Here is a 14,673-nt window from a genome sequence, read left to right on the forward strand (position 1 = left end):
ATTGGAAACGTACAACTTTACGTTCCAAATTGCAATAACCCGTTATAGGAAGCAAATAGTGGCTGAAATTGTCAAATACAATGTTTGCCCAATTTGCAGCTGTGGTTCCTTCTCAAGAAATAGTGGTACTGTGTGCGTTGTATTGTTACATTAACCTCAAGTAATCAAAGGTTGTTCGGAGTTAATAATTAAACGAAATAGCATCCACTAGACCGATTCTATCATCTACTCAATTCCACGGTGTGTTTCTCACACTTCTTATCAACTGCTTATGATGTGACCTATATTTTACTATTATAAACCACAAAGGCAATGTTCCAAAGGAATACACACCAGATGAGCAAACGTTCTTGAATTTTGTGAGACGCTAAAATGAATATTATGCATCATAACTGTATGTTTAACTGAGCAGGTGCGATTTCTTAAGCATGTGCAACTGTATACAGGGATCGCCAAACTGCTAAGGAAACCATTTGAAGGTAATGTACCAAGAAACCATTCTAATAGCACAATAAAATGAAAGCAATCTACTCTGCATGGGCAATGAAAGCACCATAAAAATAGATTCTCTGTGCATTAGATATATAACATTCTTTTAAAAGGAAAGGCATAGATAGGATTTCATACCTGTTCTAAAGTTACTTTACAGATAAAAGTCGATTCCATACTAGAATACAAATATCTGCAAAATTGTTTCACCGCTAGAGAAACAATCACATTTTTGTAAGAAGTTCTCCATATACCCAGGTCACCTGCAATTATGCGGCTGAAGCAGGGTTCACTTAACTTACCTAGCTATATTGTTTTGACATGTTAAAGAGGTAGGCTAAATGTATTATTTTCAAACTTTTCTCCAGAAGCGGATAGTTTTGATGGTTTGAGCTTCAATGTCTTGGAAAAACAATGTATGCCATTAAAAACTCTTATTTCTTACTCCATGAAAACCTCTAGGTAGATCGTGACTCTGTCGTGGAAAGAGTGCCTTGATGGACGAGAGATTGATGCCCATCCTGAATACAGGATGATAAAGATGAATGAAAAACACCAGAAGTCTCTTGATTCCAGTATATGGACCAATGCTTTGTGGTAGGACTGCTAACTGCTAAGAAATCCAATAAAGCTGTCCAGCCTCTGTAGTCTAAGGAGCCATCGGTTTTGTTTTTACTGTGACCTATAAGTCGGTGTCTTCAAGTGCTTAGTGCTGTACCTGAGAATTCAGCTTTATGTAAAGTTGTGCAAAATTGACATAAATGATGTTGCTCTCTGATAACCACTGCTCACCCAAATGGCGAGGCTGCCAGGGTGTATGACGTAGAGGCTGGAGGTTTGCCACTTGTCAAGCTCGTGCCATAGGCAACTATCGGTAAAGAGGTAACAAAATTTGAGACTGTCTACAGAAGCAAGTGCTGTTTCGCTCACTATGTGTGAATGGTAAGGTAGATTTGTCCCTTGCATCAGTGTGCTTCATGTCAGTCTTTGTAACGGTCACTCAGGGAGCAAACCCCTCTAAACAATCTCTTTAAGGATGATAAACCACGGAGCTACAATTGAATGTTGACTCAGAGGAGATTAAAATCAATTGGTGCTTGTTGTCAGCAACGTTCTGCAGTTATATGTCCAGATTTACAACATACCACCACTAAGCAAATCAGAAAAGGAAAGAATAACATCATATAGAGAATGTAGGTCCATGGCGCAGATTTCTTAGGTTGCCATCTTGATACAGAGAGAGACCTTGTCATGCGTGTAGCCATTAGGGTTTGCACTCCAAGTACCTGGGCACTTACAAATGGGGGAATATTACCAACAGGTTGTTCTGGACTGATCATAGAAACAGGAGGAATACTGAACAGTCAATTATACCTCTGATAGTACCTTGCCTGGATTCTGGAGGTGAAGGAATTGCCACTAGAGATGTTATGATTACCCATATAATATCACTCTAGAGAAGATAGTAAAATGAAGAATCCGGCCAGACTGCATACTGCCCAGAGTGCCAAGTTACAGATCCTACGTTTAGTTCATACAGTGAGAGGAAGAACAAATTGGCATACACACCCATGCAACATTTTCAATCAAGGTCTGTAAAGTTCAGAGTAATCCCTTCTTGTTCGTGCTCTGATTCACTAAACCGAACTGTAGTCTAATTTCCTTGTGTTCATTACTATACACAGACCTTAGCACACCAACTCACTTTAAAATTGATATCCATGTAAAGACTATTGCTAAGTGTATTTATTTCACAATAATAATAAATACAAGATGATTATTACTAATTTTATTTTTAAAATGTAGATTTGGATGAAAGAGTGTCTGTTCATTTTAAATTTCGATGGTGGGTGAGATTTATCACATTTTTTAAGATTTCAGTTATATTTTAAGACAAAAATCCCTGACCAATTTCTTTAATTTGTATATATTTCATACGTATGCAACATCCAGAAATTTAATTAGTTCCAGATTTCCTGAGCTAGCACTTGGGTTAAAGTATCAAATTAGTAGTCTGACAAAGGCCACGTGAAAGCACTGTTCATGTTACTTTCAAGCACAAGTACTGTTCATGTTCCTTTCAAGCATATAGCGATAAATCCTTAACCATTGTGAAATAAAGGAACCCCCTTCTAGAAGCCATACTGTCCCTTTTTGCAGTAGCACACTGCTCCAGAAGGAAAAAGCCACAGGGCTTAAACCTGGGGGTGCAAATCTTTGTCCAATGGCAGGTTTTTAAGATGGAATATTCAGGTTTGTAAGCATCGTCAAACTGCAGAATATAGGTGGTCCTGAGCTTTGGAAATGTGGGGCTGGAACTGCAGCACATAGCTTGCCAGGTCAATGTTTGAGGAACTGGAGCCATGAATAGCTTAAATGAAGACCAGAAAACAACGGCCAAACCTAAGAAAAATTCAAGAATGAACAATCATGTTTGCAAAAAGACAGTACCATGGCCTTGTGAACACTCGTGTTTGGAGAAAAGGGTAGTGGCATTGCCTTTATGTACTAACAGACTCACTGATTTGGAAAAATGATTTAGGTAAGAGATGGGTTTAATAAATAGACAATTCGACGGAGTGTCCTCTGTCTAAAGGAAAAAAAAATCACATTAAGGAGTGTTCAATTTAAAAGCATGATTTTTAGGAAACTGACTTCGGTCCAAGACGTGGTGTGAGCTTTAAACAGAACACGATTTATTATTATTGTCCGACACGCTTTTCGAATGAGAGGTTCTGAGTGTAGAATATGACTATATGTGTTGCCTGGCTGAGATTTGATTAAATAAACAAGAGTGTGATAAGGACATGCAATTAGTGAATTGCCAACATCTTCTACATTTTGTTTTAAGATTAATCATATTAAAAAACAAGCATTTACAATGCAACGGGTCTCGCGTTTGCTCATGTTAGAGCTGATTGCGTTGTAAACTCCTAACCCGACTTTTCACCTATCGGGCAAAAGTGCATTTATGCACATAACCCGAAAAAGTGAAATTAACTATGTAAAGCACTCGACTTCTGCCAAGCGAGATCGCGCTCGTAAATTAGAGAAAAAGAAGTCCACGAGCCCGATGGAAAACAGCGAGCCTCGCATGTTTTCTGTACTTGGTCGCTGCGCTCGAGGAGGGCTAGCCACCGGAAAAGGCATGACATATGCGTGCCTTCGACTAATGAAAGCAAGCAGCTTTTATTAGGCAAGCCCACGAACCAATAAAAAACACTGACGTGAAGTTGACAGGGCTCCGAGACCTTTTCTAAATACAAAAGCGTCTCGCTGCGATACGCATGCGCGAGCGCATGCAACGCAGGCTCGACCCTAATAATGTTTAAAAGTTGAGGCTCGTGGAGTTACACAATTGTTTTAGTCAAGTAGGGATTAGAAGCCTTATCTCCGGGTGGCAGGGTTATCATCTTGGCACCTAACACCTCATACCCGCCACCACCACCCAAGAGAGAACTATTTCCTTACTCAGGAATACTATTTATCCCTAGTTGATCTTCACATAGAAAATGCAAATGAACATGTGTGGTAATTCTCAATGTGATGCAAGCACCGAAGCAGGGGAACACATAAGTATGCCCAGCCTTTGGTTTTGTTTTCATAAATGTTTTTGAAGACTTCATCTGTTCTGATGGAGGCAAACAATTAAAGACTTGGTGGCTGATTCACAAAAGCACTTATGGGTAAGGTAAGTAGTAATACAGGAGTACTTTTTCACACATTTATACATGTCTTTGCGAAATGACCTCAAAATGTCCAGCCCCTATAAATAAAAGTGCAAAGAGGGCACAGTCATTTCTACTTGGACCAATTGTATCTGAATGTTAACAAATATTTCCATTTTAAATGTTCTGGAGCCAGATCACAAATGCATGTTACAGCTTATAACAGAATACTACAGGATTGCTACTTTACATATTTCAAAATGTCTTTGTGAATAGGCACCAAATATTCAACTAAGAGAGCAGATCATAGTAAGAGCAACATCATAGGCTATGTAACCAGCGAACATGCAAAGGCCGGCAGATATCCCTTACAATGCCAGTACATCTCTGGGTGGATGCAACAACTGTAAAATTTATAGCAGTGTCTGAAAGACATGAAGCTGAGAATACAGAGCTTCAGAAACATTTTACTAAATATTCCCTTGGAGTCTAACACTGCATATTGTTAACCAGTTTGATCTCTGCCTGGAAATTGTATCCTCGATAAATATGAGACAAGCTTGGAAATTCAAATGAATCATGTTTTATTCCAAACATGCATTTACAAAAAACACAAAACCTTGTAGCATATACTTTATCTCCTTATGACCGAGTAGATATGAATGAACTATGTAAACAAGAAGTTAAAATGTGATTGATATGCATTGGCATAATTAATAATATAGTACACTAATTAGTGTTTTATTTATAAAACGTGCTAGTATCACGTTATACCGTATTGCTGATGCGAGGTATCTACCTGAATTCGAATATTCAGTCACAGATACCATAAAAGGTGGTGCTGGGACCCGTCTTATAGCGCCTAAACATACTTTCTGACTTCCCGTTTCCTGATCCCTGGTATTCCAGTGATTGCAAGAGTAAAAGTTGCCAGCTTGAATCATTCAACACCACTTGACAGCTATATATTATTTGAACGTTCACAATTCAATAATTGATACTTCCGATGCCAGAAGCCACCAAAGAAGATAAACGAATATATACCTCCGCTGAGGACATCTCTTTGTAACTCACTCAATAGACAAGGAGGTATCTTAGCCAGTAAATGCCTGCAGAAGAGAACTGTGTGCATGTTGACAGTTCGAGGACAGATCCCATTGGATGAAATGCAGGTTTGTATCTGTTTTCGTCTGATAAAGGATATTAGTAATATCCTGGTTTAACTTCGCATTGGGCAAATGTTATCTTAAATTAAGTGAAAACGCATCATCCCTTTACTATGTGGTGAGTGCAGTGTGACAGAACAAATCTGCAGTTTGTGTTCTAAGGCCAAAGAGTTTCCTAGCAGGTCGACAAGTTTCTCCCCTTCCTGCTACACGTATCCTTACTGACCATTACTCTGTCACGTTTCTCCTTGTTGGACTGTTGCTAATCTCTGACTTTTCTATTTCAAATTTCAATTGAATATAAAATGATGTTTAGTGCTGTTGATACTTGATGTCTACTAATCTTTAACAGTATACCCTTAAGGATGGACGTTGCCTGGAGATGGCAATGTGATCATGTTGGATTCATTCATCCTTTAGTTGAAAGTGAAATATTTTTAGAGACAGGGAAGCTAATCTTGTAACAACTAAATGATTTATTCCATCTAACTTCGGTCTCTTAGTCTATATTTATGTGTGTCTTTAGGTATCATTTAATGTATTTTTCTTCAGATATTCATGTTTACCATGCTATGTACCCAAAAGAGGCCTTCAATACCAATGGACAGATTTTGTGGCCAGTGAATGTGCACCAGAAATAATCTGACACTGCAGCGTGCAGTCCAAGCCTGGGGCTAAAGTTCTCTGTTCCAAAAAGTCAGGAGTTTTAACCTGTAATATCAGAGACTGTGCACTGGACTACTACCGAAATTCACTCTTTCCAACCTCTTAACCACATCCAACTTCACTTAGGGTAGGTCCCTTGTTGGCAAGCCCTTTTCCAACTTGATTTATTAGCAGTGGCTCCTGCTTCCATGGGATTCTGCCTCCTTTGTATGGTGGAATATGTAGCCATGACCGACCATGAAGGTGCTTGGTGATGGCTGGGTCTTGGCATATCAGGAGTTCCCAGGAAGCGTAGCAACTAAACACTCCAGGCAAACAGGGTGACAGGTTACAGCCTCCCTCAAATATATCACTCACCTTGGTTTGGGGAAGGACACATTACAGAAAACGGGTAGTTTGTGTTTTCCTTGCACACCAAGATGGCCCTTGCTGACTTCTATATTTAAGGGAAAAGTCAAGGTTTAATCTTTTGGGCTCCTTTAGACTCCTTGGGGCTCCTCATGAAAGGACAGTCAGACCATGCCTGGCAACAGTGCATGCTGGTGTGTCATCTTCATTCTACATAGACTGCACAGTGACTTTTCCTTTCTGCCCACTTTTGATACTTTTCTTCACTTTCCCACTATAAGCTTCAGCATTTTCTGGATACCTTTTCCCTGTTTTTGTTTTTCCCTTTATAGTACTGAATCTACCGGTTGCTCTGCTGATGTGGAGATGGTCTCTGGGTGTAAACACACACCCAGATCTGGAGGGATGAGTGCTATACTATTAGTTCCTTAATACTATGTTATACATATATCAAGTCTCTAGCATTCCCTACTCAACTTCTTTCATTTCACCAATTAATGACACCACTACCTGTTTTTCCACCCTTGACCTCATGCTTGTCACCCCAATGATGTGTATATCTATTTAGTTCTAGGTGCTTCGCTATGTGGTAGTCTTTCTGCCAGCAGTGGTGTCAGCCTGCATATATATTTGGAAAGATTTCCGGTACAGGTATTAACTGCAAAATCTGCACAGGATAAAATCTTGTAGGAGGGCCTTATTGTCAACATATCAGAGGGAAAATATTTAATTACTGTGACTACTTGTCTAGTTTTTTTTCTTCAATCTAATTTAAAGCCAGTGGAATTTTCTCTTCTATACATGTCTTGGAGCCAAATTTACTTTGTGATTACAGAGTTTCAGGGAAGGAACACCGAAACGGCAGTAAGGCTGGTATCAGGGAAAAGTGGTGGGGCGGTGCGAGGGGACAATAACAAAGAAAAAAAAGTAATACCTTCTGCCGGTCATCGGCTGCGTCATCACTCTTCTGCTCCTCTGCTAGTGCACAGGCTGAGGTTCCCAGACTCCCCTACAGCCAATCCAGATGCTGCTCTAATGCTGGAAATACTATTAACCAGCATGAGAGAAGCGCTGGGATTGGCATGAGTGGGCTGGTTTTGCACTCCCAGTGTGGTTGGGAGCCTGTGCCTGCTGTTCTAAACCTGGCAACGCAGCTGAGGTTGGAGAGATATCAGTGCTCATGTCAGTTTGGCCGAACTAAGACAGCCAGCCAAACCGGCATGCACACTTGCAGCAGTGCCCACCACTCCCCCGTGCCTGCTGGTCTGAAGATGGCCCCACCCCCAACACTCGGCTCCCAGAAGAAAAATAAAATGATAATAAAACTGCTTTTATTATCGTTTTATTTTTCAAGTTTGCATCTGTTGGCAGGGGGCGATGCTTCTCTGCCATAATGGAGAAGCTGCTGCTGAAAAAAGGGCAGATGGCACCACGGCTTGCTTTGATGCAGCTTCTAGAACTTCACATGGATCAGACCAAATAATATTGAAGATTTAACTAATTTTAGATTGCAAAGAGCTTGAAGGCCGAGTCAATCTTAGGCAATAAAAATCTAAATTAAAGTTGAATACTGTAGAGTTGATTGTGTAGTTAATATATAACACGATCAGTAGCTCAGTTTGCTAAATCTTGAATAAATACCTGGAAATTACACTTTTTGTGCTGTGTTCGCTCTTTCCTGAGACAACAGCAGCTGAACCTAAATCTGCAAATGTGTGACAATTCTGTTTAATGACAAAATGGATTTCATGTTACCACATCGAAGGTCATCTTGAGAAGCTCTGCACTGTGTAAGTATTGGTGGAAGTTACACTGGAGTCTCACGGTTACTGTGGCTTTTATCCACGCTGCAAACAAATACTGCAGGTCTGCTGCACGGACTGATCACAGGCTATGCAAAAGACAGCCTTGTGCTCCCTAAGTCTCTGCCCTTTCAACATGTGCACATATCTTGGCGCACAGGAAGGTGAATGGCATACTTTATTTCACTGATTCACGTGGAGGCCTCAAGGTAGTCCTTAAATGGTGGGTGAGAAGTTGACTGCATCAGAATCAGGCGGCGATCTATCCCTTTGTGTGTTGCTTTGCTTTTAATCTGGGATCGCCCACTTCTGCTTTGAGAGAGAACTAGACCTCCTTCTACAAAGAACACTTTGTAAGTGCACCCAATTAGAAAGACTTTTTTTCTTGAGGACCCTTCTTGCCCCATTTTAAAAGATCCACCCAGAGAAAGTGTCACAAAACATAGATCACCTTCTGGATGGTGTTTGTGTTCCTGGTGTTTGGGTGGATACCCAAGTATTTATCCAAAATGGCAGTATTAGCGAAGCCAGGACATATGCTCTCGTTTGTAGGGTAAATGAACCATGGAAGACTTGCTATTCATCATTCAGAATCTGTGTACTCCGAAAAAGGGGACACACAATTCGCATAACTGGAACAACCAAATATACCCTTTTACAGGAGAAAACCCGTGCAGGGCAAACAGCAGAAAAAGCTGATTGCAGAAGTACAAGCTTGTAACTAGGCCCCAGATCTCGCTGCAACATTAATGCCCAAAACTCCGAACAAAGCTCAAAATCTGTGCCAGTCTTTGGTAATATATTAAAAACTTACATTTAATTACATATACTTTGTTTGATAATTGAATTATCATAGAAAAATACTTTTTGTCAACATGGAATAAACAATGCATTCTCTCTTGAACTGATTAACCCCTTGTTGAATAGACTTGACTAGAGTTTAAAACTGTTGATTTTGGAATTATATTTAATAGAGTGAAAACAAAACACATTGCCCTGTTCTTCCCATCGCACCCTTCGATGATATATTTAAAGCAATGTGACGCAACAAAAGAAAGAAGCACATGCATTTGAGACACACGTTAGTGGCACATTGCCAGAAACACTTGCTGTATTAGTTGTGGAAATCACTGGAGAGGCTTCACGCTTTCAATAAAGAGCATTGCATCCACGCACACAAATTTACCTGCAGAAGATTCCACCTGGTGTTCAGGTCTTCCAGGCAGTTCAGATTGTATGGAGACAGCTGGATGTCAGTGGTTGTGAACTGGTGAGCAAGATCATTGACCTGGTCTACATTCTCTTTAATAGGTGCAATTTCAGCTCGGAATGCCTATGTGGAGGAATGAAATAAAACATGTATGTGAAAAGGACTCCTCTCCTATATGCTCATACTCAGCCATTTAACTTCATTGGGAATGGATGAGAGGGTAATCACCAAACTCAGAACGGGGCTTGTATGCATTGCAAGAACATTTGTTAGTAATTGTTTACTACCTTCTTGACCTCTAAAGTACCTAAGAATTAAAAATGGAAGTCAAAATGACTCTACATTTGGGCAAATATGGAGATGATTTCTGCTGATTGAGATATGTTACTTTTTCCCTCTATGATCGAGTGGTGACAGCCATGCTGGGTACTAAACCTCAAATGTTGTTGCAGAAGCAGCCAGGGGCTTTGACTTTGTCTCTTGTTCAGAAACAAATATGAGGATCAACATTGCAAAAATACAGGGCACATTTGAGGATTTTAATCATGTGACGATAGGTGCCTGGCTGCAAAGGTATCTTGAATGTTTTTACCTCAGTTACAGTGTATCTCCACTCTTTGGGTTTTAAAACTCCAGTCCATCTTTCAATCCTGTGCTACTCCTAGTTTAGAATCCAGTTTGTGCTTCGGGGACAGCATATTTTATTTTAGTTTGGCACATTGTCATCTGTGTTCCCAGTGTAGCACAACAATGGATTTTTCTCACAATGCTACATCAGCATGTCTAATTTTTGGTCTGTCTCGGTTTACAGCTCCCTCACTACTTCTCCCATGTCCAACCAGTCTCTCTAACTCTGTCCTCCTAAGTGGCCAAACTCTCCCTCACACTTCATATTACCTGCCCTGGCTACGACTCCTGTATTTCATCCACAGCCTGTTCCACATCCAATGAATCAGACTTCACCACTATTTCCCTTGGAACCAATTTGACCTCACATCCTAACTTTCATATATGTCCAATCACTCCGACAGACCCCACATTCACACCAAAGATCTATACTTGAATCCCAAGCGTGATTGCTTCGTTCACCCCACTGTTTCTGGATGTTTGATATTTGCTTGCGTGCGTCCTCTATGCATGTTTGATTTCCCTCACTACTTCCTTCAGACCTCTAAGTGCACTACTTCATAATGCAACTCGAACTCTACTGGCATCTGCATACCTCCCAGCATGCAAACATTTACACCATTGTGAAAGTGTCCTAAAGAACGCCCCCAACTTTAACACATGTGCACAATTTGTCACATTTTAGCCCTGTTATCTCAGAAATAGTTTCCGAGTAATGCTGACACATTTGGAACAAGACAGAAAGTAAAGAGATACCACCATCATGCAACATATGATGTAGGGAGTAAAGAGATGCAAAACCCATACACAAGGGCAAGGCATTGAAGGCCAGAGAACGCAACATAGTTTCTACAAAAACAAAATGAGACAGCACATCCATGTCAATAAACGATGCCCGGTCTTGGGTCATAAAATTAGACTGCACTGCATGGTGGAACCGAAATAGAAACATGACCACACGGAGGAGGACATCTAAACACAAGCAATGTATGCATCCACAAGAGATACAAGTATGTGGATTGGACAAAAATCATATGGAGGAACATTTGCGGTCGCAAAATGAGTAAAAGGTTCAGATCTCTGTTCTCACATAAAGAATAACAGGTGTTGCTGGGCAAAGCATTCAATAGTGCAGCAGGGAGTGGCGTGAGGAGCCCCCCGTACCTTAATTATTGCTTTATTTTGCTGCCGGCTAAGGTGGTTCAATATTCCTTCTTGTATGAGGGTTCCTGGCACCCTTGCACCGTCACTGAGGTCTAATGTGTGTTCATGCCTATAAGAGATTCAGTGTATGAGTCTGGTGACACTTAATTTGGTTGCACCATCATGCGTTACAGGAGGGATATAACAATTTAATCGACAATGCATATATTGTGCGTCTTAACGTTACTAGTGTGAAGCATCTAAATCTTATTTTTGAAGGTGCATTCAAGGTAGAGAATTAGAAATTCACATATATGTGTGCTATAATGATTGACTTTAACATGCTCAAATGAACTATTCATGCACATTTATATTCATGTACTCTGATTATGGTGTTATGGTAAAACTGCATATAATCTTTTATGATTCTTGCTTCATTTATAATTACAAGATGCACTTATAATTATGTATTCAAATGTGCATTCAATGTCTGATTACGTTAGCATAACCAAAGGCCTGAAACGTTTGATTTCTTGTGTTTAGCTTCGATGTGCAGATTTGCTCATGTTGCAATATTCTTTCTTTGCAGCTTTGTTCGCGAGAGTCAACAGTTAAGGAATGGCATGTTGTGTGTGTGGAAGATAGTGGAGTATGGGAGGATACTTTGGCAATGAACTGAAAAGAAAAGACTCCTGCTTGTGTACCAGACACTGAGAGACACTCAAGGTTGTCCTGATGCCCAATTTGTAGAATGTGAGATTTGAGATGAGTCCAACTTCAGCTGTGCACAGAAGATGGAAAACTATTTGTGTGAATGATGTGGATTCCTCAAAGGTTCTGTAGGTTAAATTAGTATTCACCTAGGTACAAGAGAGCAGATTCTCTTGAGATTGGGAGGGGTACAGACCTCTATACCATTATTCCTTTCAGTGGCCTTATGCCATACACCACCTCTCTATCAGAACATCTACTGAGGTTTCTGTTATGCTGACACTTTCCTATAATTCCTGAGATTTAATTAAGATTACCCTTTAACCCCGTTTAGGGTATTTAGAATAATTTCAATTCTCCAATGATTAGGCAAGAGGACCATGACTTATATACAGATCATCGGATTCTGTTTGTCATCTTTTGTATTGCTTCAACTGAAATTCTCATATTCCTTATGTTCATACAATTTGATCTCATTCGATGTTTTACATCACCTTTGGTGATTTTGTACTTATATAGTATGTTTTTGAGATTCATTTGCATCAGCTTGGCTCTTAATTTGTAATAAACGTTTAAAGTTTATTTACCACCTCCTGGATTTAATGTGTAACCAAATAGGTTACACTGTTAATTGTTTTGAAAGGTTGGTTTAATTCTCTTTTATCCCTCAAGTACGCCCAAAAAGGTCCATCAGAAGGAGAGAAGTAAGAATATGGGCCGGAGCCCATATCCAACAGATACTGCAACCTCTAGCAAAACGTGTGCAGAGTAGATGCAGTCTTAGGGCATAGATGTGACTAGAGGACCGTACAAATAAAAGAAAGTACTGTGGCATAAAATAGAGCAACAGAAATGCTGAATTGCAGCTGAACAGGGCGTACAATGAGTGCTTAGCCCAGGAGGAAACTTATATTCGCAGGGGCCTGAACTATTTATGTCACAATGTCCAAGACAAACGACATTAGTGTAATATATTTGATATTTAGTGTCACAAACGTTTGTGTTATTTTCGATAGGAAACCTTCTATGTAAATAAACATTGATGTTTTATACTGAAATTAGCTTTTCATTAGAAAGACGTGTGTTTGAGTAGGTGGCTCCCTACCATTCAACTTTTTCTCTTGTAAGGTCCTCCTTTACCATGATGTCCTTTCTACTTCTTTGCTGCTTTCTTTACTTGTAACGTGCTCGGTGTACATTCAATTTTATTTATTTTTTATGTTATTTAGCCTTTTGATGTCATCATCCACTCCCTTCCAAGCAGAATTCGGCAACATACACGTCTAATTTCACTATTATCACGTGCTAAATGTGCACCTAGCACAGTCAACTAAGCCACAGGATTCTGAGTTGAGAACAAGTAAATAAAAGGTTTATTTGGCACTTTATTTATGAATATTGCATTTCATGAAACACTTTAGCATTTGGCAGTAGATCACTGATATGCTGTGGGTATCCGCAACTGAAATCACACAGGAAAGCAAGATTGTAAGCCCATCATAACAGCATTTCTTTCCCAGGCGAAAAATAGGGCTATGAATGCACAGAGCCAACCCTCTGAGGGGCCGATTTATCAACACTTGTGCACCAAAGTTGTGTAAAGAGATGCAAAATGCCACAAAGTGTTGATAAAGCATTTACTTTCGAAGCAAAAGCATTTTTGCACTAGCCCTTAAAGGAACATGCACAACACATAGGGGGTTATTACAACTTTGGAGGAGGTGTTAATCCGTCCCAAAAGTGACGGTAAAGTGAAGGATATACCACCAGCCGTATTACGAGTTCCATAGGATATAATGGACTCGTAATACTGCTGGTGGTATATCCGTCACTTTACCGTCACTTTTGGGACGGATTAACACCTCCTCCAAAGTTGTAATAACCCCCACTGTGCTGCTTTGCACTTTTTTAAGTCAAGGAGCATTCCATGAATGGTACTTAGGCATTCCCAAGCTATCACCTATGTTTTTGACACAAAACCCTATATGCTAAAATTATTAAACATGGCTTCAAACCAAAACATAAAGCCCTCTTGTGGCAGATGCCCAGCAGGAGAAATCCAGATTTCTCCTAACCCTTAACAAATTGGATGCATGCTGCACTATACAGCACAATGCAATGTGTTTTGAATTTTGTACTGAATGGTACATTTCCATTACTCTTTGCTAGACAGTACACACAGATATTTGCACTATGGTTCAAAGATGTGTGTCTTGTGCCAGTGCTGAGGAGGAGAACAAAAGACCGTATCTGAGTAGAAGTGAACCTGAGATGCTCTTTCCCTCGAGCACGGCACAGGGCAGCAAGGTTTGTTGCTGCATTCCAATGCACTGTTTTCTTGTAAATCAGCCTCTGAATGTCATGCTCGCTGCAGTTTCTCAACAGATACAGTGAAACTGCATTGCAAGAAAGCTTTACAGAGTTCATCCTTGGGGCACTTTTGCCTTGTATTTCATATCGCACTGTGCTCTCTTGACTGTGGAACACTGATCGTGGTTACCATTTTTCCCCAAGTTTACAAATGACATTGTATTTTGGGAGGTACATCCTAAAACATTTTCTTGGAAACATTTCCCACCCTAGGTGAGAAAATTACATTTACATATACTTTATATATAGACTGAGAACAAATATATTTCACCAAGGTATCATCCCCAGGTTCAAAAAAATTGTTATGGTAATTTCTGCTGCTGCAAATGTTACATAAAAATTCCATATGAATTCCATACATATTTCATTTAGACGGCTGCGCATACACAGAATTGAAAACAAAGAAGCCTTCGTGCTGAGCTGCCTTGGTGGTGAATAATGGAAATGTTCTAGTTTTGGGACATCACATACCG

The 14,673-nt window shown here is 40.0% G+C and overlaps 1 protein-coding gene across 8 annotated transcripts in view; it reads right to left on the reverse strand.

Moving 5' to 3' along the window:
- The window catches only part of DMD (dystrophin), a 6,960,831-nt gene that overhangs the window by 1,157,320 nt on the left and 5,788,838 nt on the right, over positions 1-14,673 (reverse strand). For all 8 annotated transcript variants that reach the window (XM_069204753.1, XM_069204756.1, XM_069204758.1 and 5 more), the window contains one exon: positions 9,326-9,472. In XM_069204753.1, coding sequence (XP_069060854.1) covers positions 9,326-9,472 — 147 coding nt within the window. The remainder of the gene's footprint in view (positions 1-9,325; positions 9,473-14,673) is intronic.

Source organism: Pleurodeles waltl, chromosome 8 (assembly GCF_031143425.1).
Source record: "Pleurodeles waltl isolate 20211129_DDA chromosome 8, aPleWal1.hap1.20221129, whole genome shotgun sequence".
Taxonomy (NCBI): Eukaryota; Metazoa; Chordata; class Amphibia; order Caudata; family Salamandridae; genus Pleurodeles; species Pleurodeles waltl.